At 35.1% G+C, this 15,054-nt stretch overlaps 1 protein-coding gene across 8 annotated transcripts in view; it reads left to right on the top strand.

The window, feature by feature from the left end:
- Window positions 1–2,742: 2,742 nt before the first annotated feature.
- The window catches only part of PRRC2C (proline rich coiled-coil 2C), a 35,293-nt gene continuing 22,981 nt past the window's right edge, over window positions 2,743–15,054 (top strand). The window contains exons 1-5 of one of the 8 annotated variants that reach the window (XM_031658642.1): window positions 2,743–4,409; window positions 4,580–4,831; window positions 6,249–6,341; window positions 9,331–9,432; window positions 12,968–13,169. In XM_031658642.1, the coding sequence (XP_031514502.1) occupies window positions 4,769–4,831; window positions 6,249–6,341; window positions 9,331–9,432; window positions 12,968–13,169 (460 nt within the window). In that variant the 5' untranslated portion in view covers window positions 2,743–4,409; window positions 4,580–4,768. The remainder of the gene's footprint in view (window positions 4,410–4,579; window positions 4,832–6,248; window positions 6,342–9,330; window positions 9,433–12,967; window positions 13,170–15,054) is intronic. The other 7 variants (XM_031658640.1, XM_031658641.1, XM_031658645.1 and 4 more) reach the window with 7 other exon arrangements.

Raw genomic sequence — 15,054 nt, 5'->3', positions numbered from 1 at the left:
TTCACAAAGACAGTTTAATATAGGGTGACCACAGAAGCCTACTTAGATAATGCTTGAGTTAAAGACTTGAAGGAGATAAGAGAGCATGCTATTCGAATGTCTGAGGAAAGGAGATACCAGGTTCAGATTGTAGCAAATACAAATGCCATGAGACAGCAGCACGCTTGGTTTGTTTGAGGAAGTTCAGGGAAGTCCATGTGGCTGGAGTGAAGTAAGAGATGGAAAGAGAATAGATGAAGTTGGAGGTCACACCTGAGTAGCAGGTGGATCCTACAGGGCCTATGGAAGAGGTAGGAAGACATTGGAGGGTGTTGAGCAAGGAGTGACAGGATCTGACTTCTAAAATTATTCTGGGTGGTCTGTGAAAAATAATCCATAGGTGGCAAGAGTAGAAGTTAGGATATTACAATAATCAAATGATGATAGCTTAAAACCTGGGAAGTGGCATGAAAGGTCATAGTTAGTTTCTGAGTATTTTGAAGATTAAGCTGACAAGATTTACTAAAATGTTAAATGGGGTATGAAAAGGGACAGAGGAGTCAAAGTTAGCACCAAAATTTTGGGGTTGAACAGTAGGAAATACTAGAATTTTCAGTAACTGAGATTGGAACGTTCTAAATGGATCCGGTTCGGGGTGAAGATAAGAAGTTCAGTTTTTGACATGTTAGATTTAAGATGCTTATTATACCTCTTAGTGGAAATGTCAGGTAGTTGGATATGAGTCTGTAGTTCAGAAGAGTTCATCTAGTTTGAAGATAATGAATTTGAAATTGTTAGCATATAGATGATATTTAAAGTGATAGAATTGTATAAGGTTACCAAGGGAGAATGAGAGTAGTTAGGAAAGAGAGTCAAAAATTAAGTCTTGGGGCTTTCTGACCCCAGGAAATGTAGGAATTAGAGAAGCTAAGTGATTAGAGAAGTATCCTAAAAGGCAAGTGAAAGATAAGTTCAAAGAAGGAATAGATTAAGTGTGTCAGATGGCTGCTGGCAGGTCAATTAATGTAAGTGTTCAATTGATAGTTGGAGTTATATGATGGTCACTGATGACTTTGATAAGAACATTATTGGTAGAGTAGTAGAGATGAAAGCCTGGATGAAAGAGTGAGTTTAAGAGAAAATGAAAGGAAAGATGAGTACCATTTTCTCTCCATATCTGTGGAGATTGATTTTCACCACCATAATAAACCAAAACCCAGGGATGCTCAAGTCTCATATAAAATGAAGCAGTATTTTCATATAACCTATTCACAACCTCCCTGTGTACTTTAAATCATCTCTAGATTAATTATATACCTAATACAATGTAAATGCTATGTAAATTGTTGTTACACTATATTATTTAGGGAATAATGACAGAGAAAGAACAGTCTGTTCTTGTATAGTACTGACACAACCATTTATTATTTTTTTCTGAATATTTTCCATCCATACTGGGTTGAATCCACAGATGTGGAACCTGCAAATAAGGAGAGCCAGCTGTATATGAATGTCGTTTTGCTATAAAGGAGTACAGAAAAAAATAGGGCAGTAGAAGAAAATATAGTTGAGACTTAAATTTTTTTATTTTAATTTTTGTACAGCCTATAGGTGCTGAAAGAATTTTTTTAGTTAAAGAAGTCTTCCTGCTACTTCTGTCTCCACTCCAGTTTTCTGACTTAGTGGGTCTAGAATAGACTTCATCATCTGTTTTCATGTTACAGATTCTTCAGAGAACTCTGTACAGCTCAAGAGTCACTGCATTCAATATTTAAGAGTTTCAGTTTAGTAATTTTTCTTCTGCATGTTGATATTAGCATTATGATTAGTCATAGAGAGCATTTCAGGATTTTTCATGCTGGTATGAAGGACAGAGTGGAAGATTGTTTCCCAACTGCAAGATTTTTCTTGCAGGCATTCTACAAGTTTACAGTGATAAATGGGTGTTTACACTTACTTTCAGTCAGTGGTGGAGCAAGATATTTTAGTGGTGTCTCATTTTTCTCTCATACTTTTTCTTCATTGTCTTTATGTTCTTTATGTTTTCTATATAGAAGATGATTTTTTGTGAATGTCATACACATTTTTGGAGTTTTTCCTCATGATAAAATTTTGTATTAGCAAAGTTGATATTTCATAGGATGGAAAGAATTCCCTAATGGACTTTTTCTTGGATTATTCTGGTGAAATAGAACTCTTAATGATTATTTTACTTAAAGTTATCAATGTTAGTTACACCAACTAGCCTTACAAAGACTTGATATTATAATATTGTCTAAACTTTTATCATTCTTTGTATTATGTATTTTTCATAAACACTTTCGTTTCAAAGGATATAACATTCTCTAATAGTCATTAACTTGACAGTTATTTTTCTGTTTTTCTACTCATTTATTATGTACAAGTTCTTAACATTTTTGTACATACAGTTAATAACCTTCACAATCTACTGACTGCATCATTTTCTTTTCTAATACTAACTGTACACTTAAGCTTAACTGACTGTAGAATTTCAACATTGACTAAAGCAAAGAAATTTTTATTCTAATTTACATCAGTATTTTCCAATACATTCATGCGTTGCTTAACAACAGAGATATATCCTGAGAAATGGGTCATTGTGTGAACATCATAGAGTCTACTTACACAAACCTGGATGGTATAGCCTATGGCTCCTAGGCTACAAACCTATACAGCTTATTACTATACTGAATATTGTAGGCAGTTGTAACACAATGGTAAGTATTTGTATTTCTAAGCATAGAAAAAGGTACAGTAAAAATACGATATTATAATCTTATGGAACCACCCTTGTATATGTGGTCCATCGTTAGCTAAACATCATCATTATATAGCACATGACTGTATTTGAAGGTGACTATTTAGATATTAAAAATAAATCTGAATTACATGCCTGGTTCATACTCTTGACATTATATCCTGGTAGATATAACATTTACCTTATGTAGTAATTGACCATGCTAGGTTTGGGAATGCCAAAAATGACATGGAGTAGTGATTCAATTATTAAAAGAAGCTTTAGTTGAATTTTGACACTAGTTTTTTTTTTTTTTTTTTTTCTTTTCATGAAAAGATTAATTGTAGCAAAGCCCTAGGTCACCTAACCTCCTGCTTGTCTGTCTTCTACAACTGTTCCCCATACCTGCTATGCTTCAGCCTCACTGACCTTTTTTTGTTCTTGATGTTTACCCTAGGTATGTGGTCTCCCTAAACTCTTTCCACTGATCTTGTCTTCTCATTCAATGTCAGTGTGTCCTCCTCAGGGGCTTTCTGTGTCTACCAGTCTAGTAGCTGGTCTCTTAACCCTTTTTTCATATTGCTTATCTGACTTTTCAGTTTATTTGCTTTCCCTGCTAGAAAGCAAATTGTGCAGTTAGACTGATTAGCACATCTGATTAGCACAAAGAAGGTGCTCAACAAATTAGCTGGGATTTTTTTGTTTGTTTGTTTGTTTGTTTGTTTTTGAGACAGGTCTCGCTTTGTCGCCCAGGCTGAAGTGCAGTGGCACAACCTAGGCTCACTGCAACTTGCGCCTCCTGGGTTCAGGTGATTCTCCTGCATCAGCCTCCTGAGTAGCTGCGATTACAGGCACATGCCACCACACCTAGCTAATTTTTGTGTTTAGTAGATACAGAGTTTCACCACATTGGTCAGGCTGCTCTCAAACTCCTGATCTCATGATCTGCCCACCTTGGCCTCGGAAAGTGCTGGGATTCCAGGTGTGAGCCACCATGCCCGGCCCAAATTAACTGTTTAATTGGTGGATTGATTGCTTAGATGTGTGCTCTACATTACCAGTCGCAAAGTTTGTATTATATTTCTTAAATTTCATTTTCAAAGCAGACTTCTGAGAAGCAGGTGACACTTAACTACTGTCTTTTATTTCCAGTTCATTCATCTGTTTGTTGGTAGTGGTGTCTTTGTGTGTTACTTTTACGATTGTTTTAAATGAGGAAACAGCTTGAAGCTGTGCTTTGCCCATGATCACACTCAGGAGAGCCAGGACTTTAAAAACTTCAGTCTTATGCGAGTTTCATTTTTCAGTTGTTCAGATAAACAACAGTTAAGAGAAAATTCTCCTAAAATATAATTAACGTCAGTCTCAGTTAATATGTAGATTGCCTTAAACCTTCTATTGTACTTAAACTATATAGTACTTCATAAATCAGTCACATCTGAACTATGCTTTGCAAGCAAGTTTTAAAATATTCTTTTACTAGGGAGCGAAGAATGGTCAAGAAAGTGGACTTGAAATTGGAGCTGATACAATTCAGTTTGGTGCTCCAGCTTCAAATGGAAATGAAAATGAAGTTGTTCCTGTGCTTTCGGAAAAATCTGCTGACAAGATACCTGAACCTAAAGAACAGCGGCAGAAGCAGCCACGGGCAGGACCTATCAAAGCCCAGAAGGTAAATATACTTTATAATCCAGATAAAATTTTATGAAGGCCAATAACATGAAGAGCAAATAATAGTTTTAAAATTGAACTTAGTTTTAATGAATATCTTTGATCATGATGCAATGATGAAAGATATTCATTTATCATAAACATAGTTTTATCATAAACATTTGACTTTAGCTTCCAGATTTGAGTCCAGTAGAAAACAAAGAACATAAACCTGGTCCCATTGGAAAGGAACGTTCATTAAAAAATAGAAAAGTAAAAGATGCCCAACAGGTGGAGCCAGAAGGACAAGAGAAACCAAGCCCAGCTACAGTCAGAAGCACAGATCCTGTCACGACAAAGGAAACTAAAGCAGTCTCAGAAATGTCTGCTGAAATAGGAACAATGATCTCGGTATCATCTGCAGAATATGGTACTAATGCAAAGGTAAGCCACATGTAGGGATTTCCAGTTCAGTAGATGCAAACCATGTCTAAAATGAATGAGAAGAACAGCAACAGTCTGCTTTTTTTTTTTTCCTGCTGAGGCATATAACTCTAGAGGTTATTTCTACAAAGAAGATTTTATTTCCTAGTATGCATATGTAATCTAAAGAAATTCTTCATAGCAAATTATATTTCTTTTTGGGGAAACTTACTCTAAATTCTGGACTATTTGAGTAGTTTAAAGTGAAAAACATCTACACAAAATCGGAATACTTTGAAAGATGGCTCTGTATCACTTTTAATATAAATAGAATTACTGTGGAACTTTATCTTGCCCACTGGTGACATTCTAAAGTCAGGAAGTAAGGCAGACTTTTAGTAACTCCAGTATAGTCAGTTTTCTTTCATAGTTGGAACAGATAACTGTTTCTTTGGTTGAGCACTAGAGGCTGTTAACTCACATTTAGGAGCCACATTGAATGAAACATGTATCTAAAAATACTCATTAAGACAAGATATGTTGATTAACTATGGGAACTGACACTTGTGGGAACAGCAAACCTATCTGCCATTTTATGTTGACTCTGGGACATAAACTCACTGAGAAAAAAGTTACATGCAATTTTTTATATTATCTGAATATTATTCTCTTTTTAATTGCCATACAACTGAAATCATATAAATAATAGCTTATGTGGTCCTACTCTGCCATATTTCAAAATGAGATTTGTGACAGGAAACAAGGCGTATACCCTAAAACCTAAGTAATTGCAACAACTAAGATCTTAGTAATTGATAGTGAGCTATAGAATGAACATGGGAAACACATAAAAGGTTATTTTAATAACCCACAGAAATAAATATTTGGTACTATTGACAGAGTCTCCTGGTACTAAATGTACAAGAATGCAGCAGTAGTTGAAATGCTGTCATTTTGATGGTGAGTCTGTGTCGTATTATTCCATTGTTAGTTAATTAATTGAATGAGTTGAGTCTTAAAGTCTGCTGTCTTCTCCTGCTTTCTTCCAGAACAACTTTACAACTATTAGGCTATCATTAGAAAGTGAGCAATTTGGCCAGGTGTGGTGGCTCATGCTAGTAATCTCTGCACTTTGGTGGACTGAGGCAGGCAGATCACTTGAGACCAGGAGTTCGAGACCAGCCTGGCCAACATGGCAAAACCCCATCTCTACTAAAAATACAAAAATTAAGTAGGCATGGTGGCTCATTCCTGTAATCCCAGCTACTTCAGTGACTGAGGCACGAGAATCACTTGAGCCTGGAAGGCAGAAGTTGCAGTGAGCTGAGATCATGCCACTGCACTCCAGCCCGCGTGATAGCGAGACTCAAAAAAAAAAAAAAAGTGAGCAATTAATTCAGTTTAAAATGTGTTTTCTTTTTATATTACTACTTCGCAGGAGTCTGTAACAGACTATACTACACCCTCTTCTTCTCTGCCTAACACTGTGGCTACTAATAACACAAAGATGGAGGATACTTTGGTTAATAATGTAAGTAATCAGTTTGAGATGTGGCAAGTTTGGATTGGAACCTGGCTATTACTATCTAGTACATTATTTCATGTTTTATTTACTGTAGCGATCAATATTTAGCTCAGGGAAAGAGTTGGTAGTAAATCTGTTTTTTAGGAGCGCTGTAATATAATTAGTAAAAGTAATCAAAGCTGAGGTTTTTTATTTTTCCTCTGAAAGCCATCTGCTTTCCATTTAAGATGAAGGTTTGGGGTGTGCGGGCTTGGTTTCATATAAATACTAATCTTATTAACCTGGTATTGGTAAGAAGTTGTTTTAGCTCTTACATTTTACAAATTGAACATGAATGGTTGGTGATTTTGTTTTCTTATATAAAACCTTTTTATAATTAAGTGAAACTTAACTTATTTGAGATGACTAAAATTAGAAGTAAAAGACAACTATAGAATTCCCAAAGAATCAAGTATGTCTTTAAAAAAGAAAAAATACCAATGTGTTAACAACATTCCTTTTGTGTAGATTGAGCTATAATGTGTTGTATACATAAGTACACCAAACACTCTGAGATGCTCTAATATAAGGTGATGTTAAGTCATGTTGTAACTTAGGACCTAGTTTTCTAGAGCAACCATGTTACTAATATAGTTCAAGATTGTGTTTAAAAGTCTGTACAGTTCATCATTTTGCTTAGTTCACTTACTGACAGATGAAAAATTGTTAGCCCAGAAACATTAGGTAGCTTGCCATAGTTGTACAGTGTCATTTATTTAGAAGAACATTTTAAAAGTTATTTGCATGGTCCTTATTTTGGAGAGCAGATGTGATGGAAATTTGGTTAGTGCTCTCTGTTTTAAATATAACCTTCTATAATAAGCAAAGGGTATCAGATTAAAATGTTGATCATCCTTTTTAAAAAAAATCTTTTACAGATAACTATTTAAAGGTCTGTCACAAAGAGCTTTAACTATCATTTTGAGTACAAAAATCTTTATTATCTTCTTTCTTTTTTTCTATGCTTTCTATTCTTCCCTCTAGCATCAAGTATATGGAATTTTAGAAAGGTGAGCTGCATTAGGGGTCACTTGATCCAATTTTTGTAGTTCAGCTGAAGGACTGTACTAAATATGTAGCTGAGAAAAGGATTAGAAAGGAGTGAGTCACACATTTTTTCTTGGTGTTGAGAGCTCTCTAGGAGCTGATTAATGTGATTTGTTCAACTTTCCTCCCCACCCCACCCACCCCCCACTTTTTAAAATGAGAGTGGTTTAAATATATATGTATATATATATTTTTTTTTCTTTTTTTAACTCCTTATACCTCCTGTGAAAAATAATGGAAGACTTGGGAAGGAAGAAAAGACTTCCTTTCAGTTTAAGTGCTGTGATGTCACTGTCTAGATTATGAAATATTCAATCAGTAAAATCTCAATAAAGTTTAATTATACTTTGTGTCTTTTCTCATTTTTAAAAATATATAGAATATTTCTACGATATTGGTTTTTAAAGTATATGATGCTTTTTGCCAGACTACCCTCTGAAAATGATTTATAAAATATGAATAAGGAAGAAAAAATTATTATTCTCAGAACCCTTAAAATTCACTGAAAATATCCAGATGAGCATTTTGATGGTTTCTGTGTGATCTATAAGGCTAATTAATTGAGTGACTTCTATACTGATAACTAGTGGAGGCAAGAGACCTAGTCTCATATATAGGTGAACAGTCTGCGTGCAATTGTTAGCAGTGTAGCCAGTGTATATTTGAACACAGAAAGATCAGTTTGGGTCAGGGAGCATTATAAATGGTCATCAGTTTCAAAGGATTTCACAGTGTTGCTTACTTGTGCCAAGTGTGTTGGTGATTCTGAACTCAATGTCGAGTTAAAAACAAATGTCCTACATGGGAAAAAATTTAGGACCTCTTGAGATGTCCTTTTTTCTTTCACTTATCTGTTTGGGGGTTCCATTTTGTACATAGAACTTTTGTCTTTTTAAATTATACTTGAAAATGGCTTATTTCTCTTATTGGGGCTTAATACACTTTTTTTATGGTCTTAACTGATACATGTTGGTTAGTAGTATTAATAGTATAGTCATCTTGTATCTTGAATGTCTTGAAGATTAAATGCAGGTGGCATTTTGGATTATCATAGCACAGCTGCTTTCAACATGTATGAAAGAATCTCCGTTAGGTAGTCCATAGTATCACAAAGTAATTATCTTAAAACTCTCAAGCATCCCAGTTATTTTTACTGAACAACTGAATGAACCATCCAAAACGTAATACATAATAAAGTCCCAAGATCCAGAGATAAAGGCAGTGAGTTTCTAATATCTTAGAGTTTCTAACAGTATTTGCCATAATTTTATTACTATAGCAGAACAGTTTTATTATAATGAGGTGGTGCTAATAGTCCATACTTTCTTCCCAAGATTACTTTTGTTCTTGAATCTTGTTATAAAAAAGTTTACCGTATTGCAGGAAAGAGATTAATGTTTTATATTTTTGCTGTCATGTTAAATACTTTTGGTTGGAGCCAGTAGATGCCCTATATATGGTGAAGGTTTTATTCCTTAGAGCTTTGCTATGCAGCCTGTAGACCAGCAGCATCAGCATCACCTGGCAACTTGTTTGAAACCCAGCATTTCAGGCCTTAGCATAGACCGATTGAATCAAAATCTGCATTTTATCAGCATCCTCAGGTGATTTATGTACATATTAAAATATGAGAAGCACTGCCTTCTGAGTATACACCTTATATCTGGTGCAGACTCTCTGCCAATTTACGTATGAAAAGACAGATAATAATTTCCCTTCAGAAGTTTTATCTGAGATATCCTTAATTACCAACTACTATAAACACAATGTGACTCTTAAATAATCACATATTTCTGTTAGCTCTGATGAAAATTAAACACTACCCTTAGAACACCTTAGCATTGTCTTTAATGGGGCTGTCATAGTAGACACATAGTTAGATTGTGATATGTGTTGCCTACCTTTTCAGGTGCCCCTGCCCAACACCCTTCCCCTCCCTAAGAGGGAGACTATACAACAGAGCTCCAGCCTAACTTCAGTTCCTCCCACTACTTTCAGCCTCACCTTCAAGGTATGTACAACATTCATCTCTAAGAGTCCTTAATTGTTGCATGCAAGGGTACATAAGTTAACAATATTCGTGTGGTATTTTTACTAGATTTATGTGGTAAGCAACAATACTAAGCTGAGGAATTAGAGTGCTGTCAAATTATACCTTAAAGTTTTATTAGCTTCTGATACCACTAAGTGGTGATGTGATATCCTCATATTTAAAATGAGACCTATTATGCTTGTGAATTTTTTCTTAAAAATATAGGAGAGTATTTTTCCATGTTTAAGTTCCTCCCAGATATCTTAATAATTTTTGGATATATGGGTTTGTATACAAAAAATGCAATCTTATAATTTCATGTTTTTATGATTGTGACCAAAATATTAAGTACTGATAATAGTAAGAATGTTGTTTGTCTTCGCTGTAAGTTATATGTGAATTGAATGAACATTGTATGATTATTTTATGGGAAGATAATTAACACGTATGCTTTATAAATGACATCAGAAGATTTTCAGTTGATGTTTTTTGGATAATTAATAAGAAGGGAAAAGAGATTCAGCACTTTTTGATGTCAAAATGTTTTGGCTTATTTTTAATCTATTGTAATTTTGAGCTATGTTAATGATTTTTTTACAGTTGTGTTGTTTGAGAGTGTTTTAAATCAGTTTATCTTTGGAGTAGTCAGTCGTTTAAAAAAGTGCAAACATGGAATTAAAGGAGGTTTTTTTTAAATTAAAAAAAAATTTTTTTAATAGAGATGGGGTTTTGCCATATTGCCCAGGTTGGTCTTGAACTCTGGGCTCCAGCGATCCACCTGCCTCAGCCTCCCAAAGTATTGGAATTACAGGTGTGAACCACCACACCTGGCCAAGGGAAGATTTTTTTAAGTCTATTTATCTCATTGGTGTTCTTTGTTCATAATCCAGGCAAGTCCTTAATCTCTAATATGGTAGGGCTTCCTGATGTTGCACTGGTTGACAGTCTCTTTGATGGTCTTCAGTTGGGATCACAGGAACTTTGTTATTTTACAGTGTGGCCAGTATTCATTTTGGACTCATACTACTTTTGTCCCCTTATCTTCTCCCCTCTCTGCCCAACTTCTTTGTAAGAGGCTTAGCAAATGTAAGTTTGAGGTCGTAAAATTTTATAAGACAACAGCTTCTGCTTTGTGCCATCCCTGTCTTTGCCCAGTCTTTACTGTTTACTGCCGATTCCTGTTCAGCCTTTTCTGTTGTCTTTTGGCTTGAATGATTGTCTCAATCTGCGTTCCTTATTTAGTCTTACTTATATGGTTTTTGTCATTACACTAGCAAGGTAATAATCTAATTTCTCATAAGCAAATATAGTGTCATCTTTAATTATTTTTAAGCCAGTATTTATTTCGTTAGAATACCTATTCAACTTTGCCTTTCACTTATGCTTTTAACATTCCAAGAAGAAATATATACACTGAGAATTAAATTTAAATCAAATTGCATTAGCTTAAAACCTCTGATTTCTTTATTTTTTACTTCCTCTGCCATGTCCTTTTTATTGTAGTAATATATAAAGCATAGAAAAGTTATATTACATAGTAAATTCTTACTTATTATCAGTGGGTTCATGGAAACTGCAACTTTAAGTTTATGAGAGAAAATATTGATTATACATTGTTGTGCTTAAAGTCACAGTTTCCAAGAACCTATTGACAATGTTAAGTTTTTATGGACATCATTGACAGAATATGAAAAAATGAGTATAGTTAACTAATTGTACTTTTAGTTTCACTGAATTTCCAAAAATAAAAACTTTAAATTATCTTTCTGCTTAAGGAATGGAATCAAGTCAAACTGTGGCCTGTATACATACATGTGGCCTATATGTTATGTAAGTTTGATTAGCTATAACTTAATTTATATGTTCTTAGTAAAACAAAATTGGCATGAAAGACATTGTACTCTGTCCCAAACCACAAAATCTCAGATGGTCCAGGTAAATTACGTTATGGCTTACTTCCTAAATTCCCCCAAGGCTTTTATTTTAAAATAAAACATTTGAAATCAACCAGGTGATTTTGAGAAAAAGAAAAGATTTTAGATTTTTCTCAAATATAAAAGTGTTCTGTATTTTAAATATCCAATGATAACAATTAGTCTTAAGAAAAGGTTAAATTACGAATAGTGTGTTTTTAAAGGAAGGCAGGGTAAATTATGTACTATTTCTCAAAAACCTTTTTTTTTTTTTTTTTTTTTTTTTTTTTTTTTTGTGGGAGATGGAGCCTCATTCTGTCACCCAGGCTAGAGTGCAGTGGCACGATCTCAGCTCACTGCAAACTCCGCCTCCTGGGTTCACACAATTCCCCTGCCTCAGCCTCCTGAGTAGCTGGGATTATAGGCGCACACCACCACGCCCAGCTAATTTTTTTTTGTATTTTTAGTAGAGACGGGGTTTCATTATGTTGGCCAGATTGGTCTCAAACTCCTGACCTCATGATCTACCCACCTCGGCCTCTCTAAGTGCTGGGATTACAGGCGTGAACCACCATGCCCAGCCTCTATTTCCCAAAATTCTTATAACCAAAATAAAATTTTAGAAACTGATACTTTAAGGACCCACAAAGTGGTATTAAATATGTAACTTGAAAAAGTTCCTCTCACGTAAGTCATTGCAGCTGGATCTTACAGATTATGTTGGATATATACTGCATCTGAAATTTTAATATTAAAAAAATTTATAAAATATCTCAATTTTATGTTCATTAGTGTTTTAGTTATAATATTATAAATATTGGGTTAAATTAAATGTTTTCAAAATAAATATATAATCTCTGTATTTACTTTTTTAAATGTGGCTACTAGAAAATTTAAAATTACATATTTGATCTGCACTTACATATGTATCTGTTGAAAACTACTGAATAGTGCTGCTCTAGATTGAAATAAGGCCATTTTCTGCCCTTTAAGAAACTAGGAGAAGAAAAGACACCTGAAACCAGGGGTCATAAATGCAAATGGTTACATCTGGTAGATGAAATGCTTGAGATCTAGATGTGAAACAAAAGCATTTCTACTGCACCCAAGCCTAAAACCTATCTTGTTATCTTGCCTTTTAAAACACTGTGAGCATGAAGCAGCCAACCAAAAGATGCCTGCCATTTGCCATTTAAGAAGCATTGGAGTAAAAAGAAACAATGGAGAGAATGGATATTTACTGGGAAGGGCCTTTCATTATTCACTGGTAGGGATAGGGGCTCATGTTTAAATGATACAGGAGCTGTGACTTTAAAGTACACTGACTTGTTTTCTAAAACCATCAACAAGTTCTCTGTAGAAATATAACTAAGCCCCACTCTTACACTCCCAATTTGAGTAATGGAGCAAAGATAAAGAGGCAAATGGAAAGTCTGAAATCCCTAGGGTCTTAGGGTCTTAGATTTTCTTTAAATATCTTTGTGTGTGCGTGGTTTTTGAAAGATTATATGTGGCACTTAAATACTGATACATGTATATAAGTACGTATTTTGTGTATTAACATCATTTTTTTACTATAAGAAATGTCCATTTTATTGCAGATGGAGTCTGCACGCAAGGCATGGGAGAATTCTCCAAATGTAAGGGAAAAGGGGTCTCCAGTAACTTCCACAGCACCTCCAATTGCAACTGGAGTCAGCAGTAGTGCCAGTGGACCAAGCACTGCCAATTATAATTCGTTCTCAAGTGCATCCATGCCCCAGATTCCTGTTGCCTCAGTCACTCCTACAACATCACTATCAGGTAGAACTTTTTTGTACTCTTTCTTTAAATATCTTACATTATTTAACAATTTTTATGGTCTTTTCTTGTTTACCCAGCCCTCCCAAAAAAGTAGTATTCAGTATTCCCACCTCAGCCTCTCAAAGTGCTGGGATTACAGGCATGAGCCACAACGCCTGGCCAGTAATTGCTTTTTTTTTTTTTTTTGAGACGGAGTCTTGCTCTGTCGCCCAGGCTGGAGTGCAGTGGCGCAATCTTGGCTCACTGCAAGCTCCACCTCCCGGGTTCATGCCATTCTCCTGCCTCAGCCTCCCGTGTAGCTGGGACTACAGGCGCCCACCACTGCACCCGGCTAATTTTTTGTATTTTTAGTAGAGACGGGGTTTCACCGTGTTAGCCAGGATGGTCTCGATCTCCTGACCTCGTGATCCGCCCGTCTCGGCTTCCCAAAGTGGTGGGATTACAGGCGTGAGCCACAACGCCTGGCCAGTAATTGCTTTTTAAAGTGTCATTTTCCTCTAAATTTTTCTAGGAAGTTCACCTTTTGATTGTCATTTTTTATGTATATAAACTAACTAGATCAGCTCAAAAATAACAGAGAATCACACCTTTTTTAAATGTTTCACAATCTGTGTCTAATTTGAAGGTGCTATTGGCCTAAACCTGTTGGAGTAACATATTTTCTGATAAAGAGTTAGGGATGGAGAATTTTCAGCCTCTGCTATTTGAGTGATGTAATCCATTGGTTTTGGCTTTAGTTTGGTTTCGTTTTTGTTTTATTTTGTTTTTTAGGAGAGTCCGTTGGTGCCCAAAGTTAGAAGGTGCTTTTCTTGTTCTTTTTCCTTAGGTTTTCTTAAATTTTCACTATTGCATAATCTTTTCACTGAACTTCATTATTTGGAGGCCTTACAGTTCAAGAAACATGGGTGTTTCCAAAATGCTTGACTCTAGAAAGTACACCCTTTTCCTTTTACCATATGTAGAGCCAAGATTCTTCTGTTGAAAAAATAAAATTTAATTTCAAGTATTAATTTCTCAGTATTATCTGCTTCCAAAGCAGTACGAAGCTCCTTTCCAGTGATATAAATTAATTTGACTCATTCTCATTCAATATTGCTTTTCAGTATTACAACCCACCGTGCTATTTTTAGTTACCAGAAAGCTGGTCTTAGGGTTATACAAGTTATTTTGATATTGTCTGTAATCAGAAGTATGTATTAACACAAACTCCCATGATTCTATGCTGCATTAAAATTTTAAATGAAACTGTGTTCCAACTATATCTCTTTTCACTTTAAAACCCTTCCTAGCATTTCTCCACCACTCATGTGCCAAGGCATCTTCTCTTACGCTTACTAGACTAGCTTGAGCCCCAGTCTACTTGGAGATGGAGGGGTTAGTGAAGGTGGTGTAAAGGAAACAGGAGAGTGTGGTAGGAAGGTCTGGAAATAATGGTTCCTAGTTCTTTCTTTGGAACCCAACTAACTTGTTTCCCCAGGTCTAGATTTCCTACACTATGCTTGACTAGGATAATTTTTTAAACAAGGCCCTTGTTGCCTAGTCATCCTACTGGTAGATAATTACTAGAAGGATAGAAGCACTTGAATTTTGGTCCACTCTCAGGTAGAACATCATCTGAAGATAATGATAACTATACATTACTTTTTAATCAAATACCAGTATTGACATTTTGGGCCAGTAATACAGTCATAACAGCTCATTAATCAATAAAACTAATGGACCCTAACACCTAAGTTTTATAATTCTATTTACTTATTAAGTAGTTTATTTCATTTGTTTTAAAGATATTACTATCTACCAGGTGGTTTTGTTTTGTTTTTGTTTGTTTTTTTGGTTGTTTTTGGAGTTGTGTTTTTTGTTTTAAGAGATGATGTCTTGCTCTGTC

This window comes from Papio anubis, chromosome 1, assembly GCF_008728515.1.
Source record: "Papio anubis isolate 15944 chromosome 1, Panubis1.0, whole genome shotgun sequence".
Lineage (NCBI taxonomy): Eukaryota > Metazoa > Chordata > Mammalia > Primates > Cercopithecidae > Papio > Papio anubis.
This window is presented reverse-complemented; position numbering and strand designations above follow the sequence as displayed.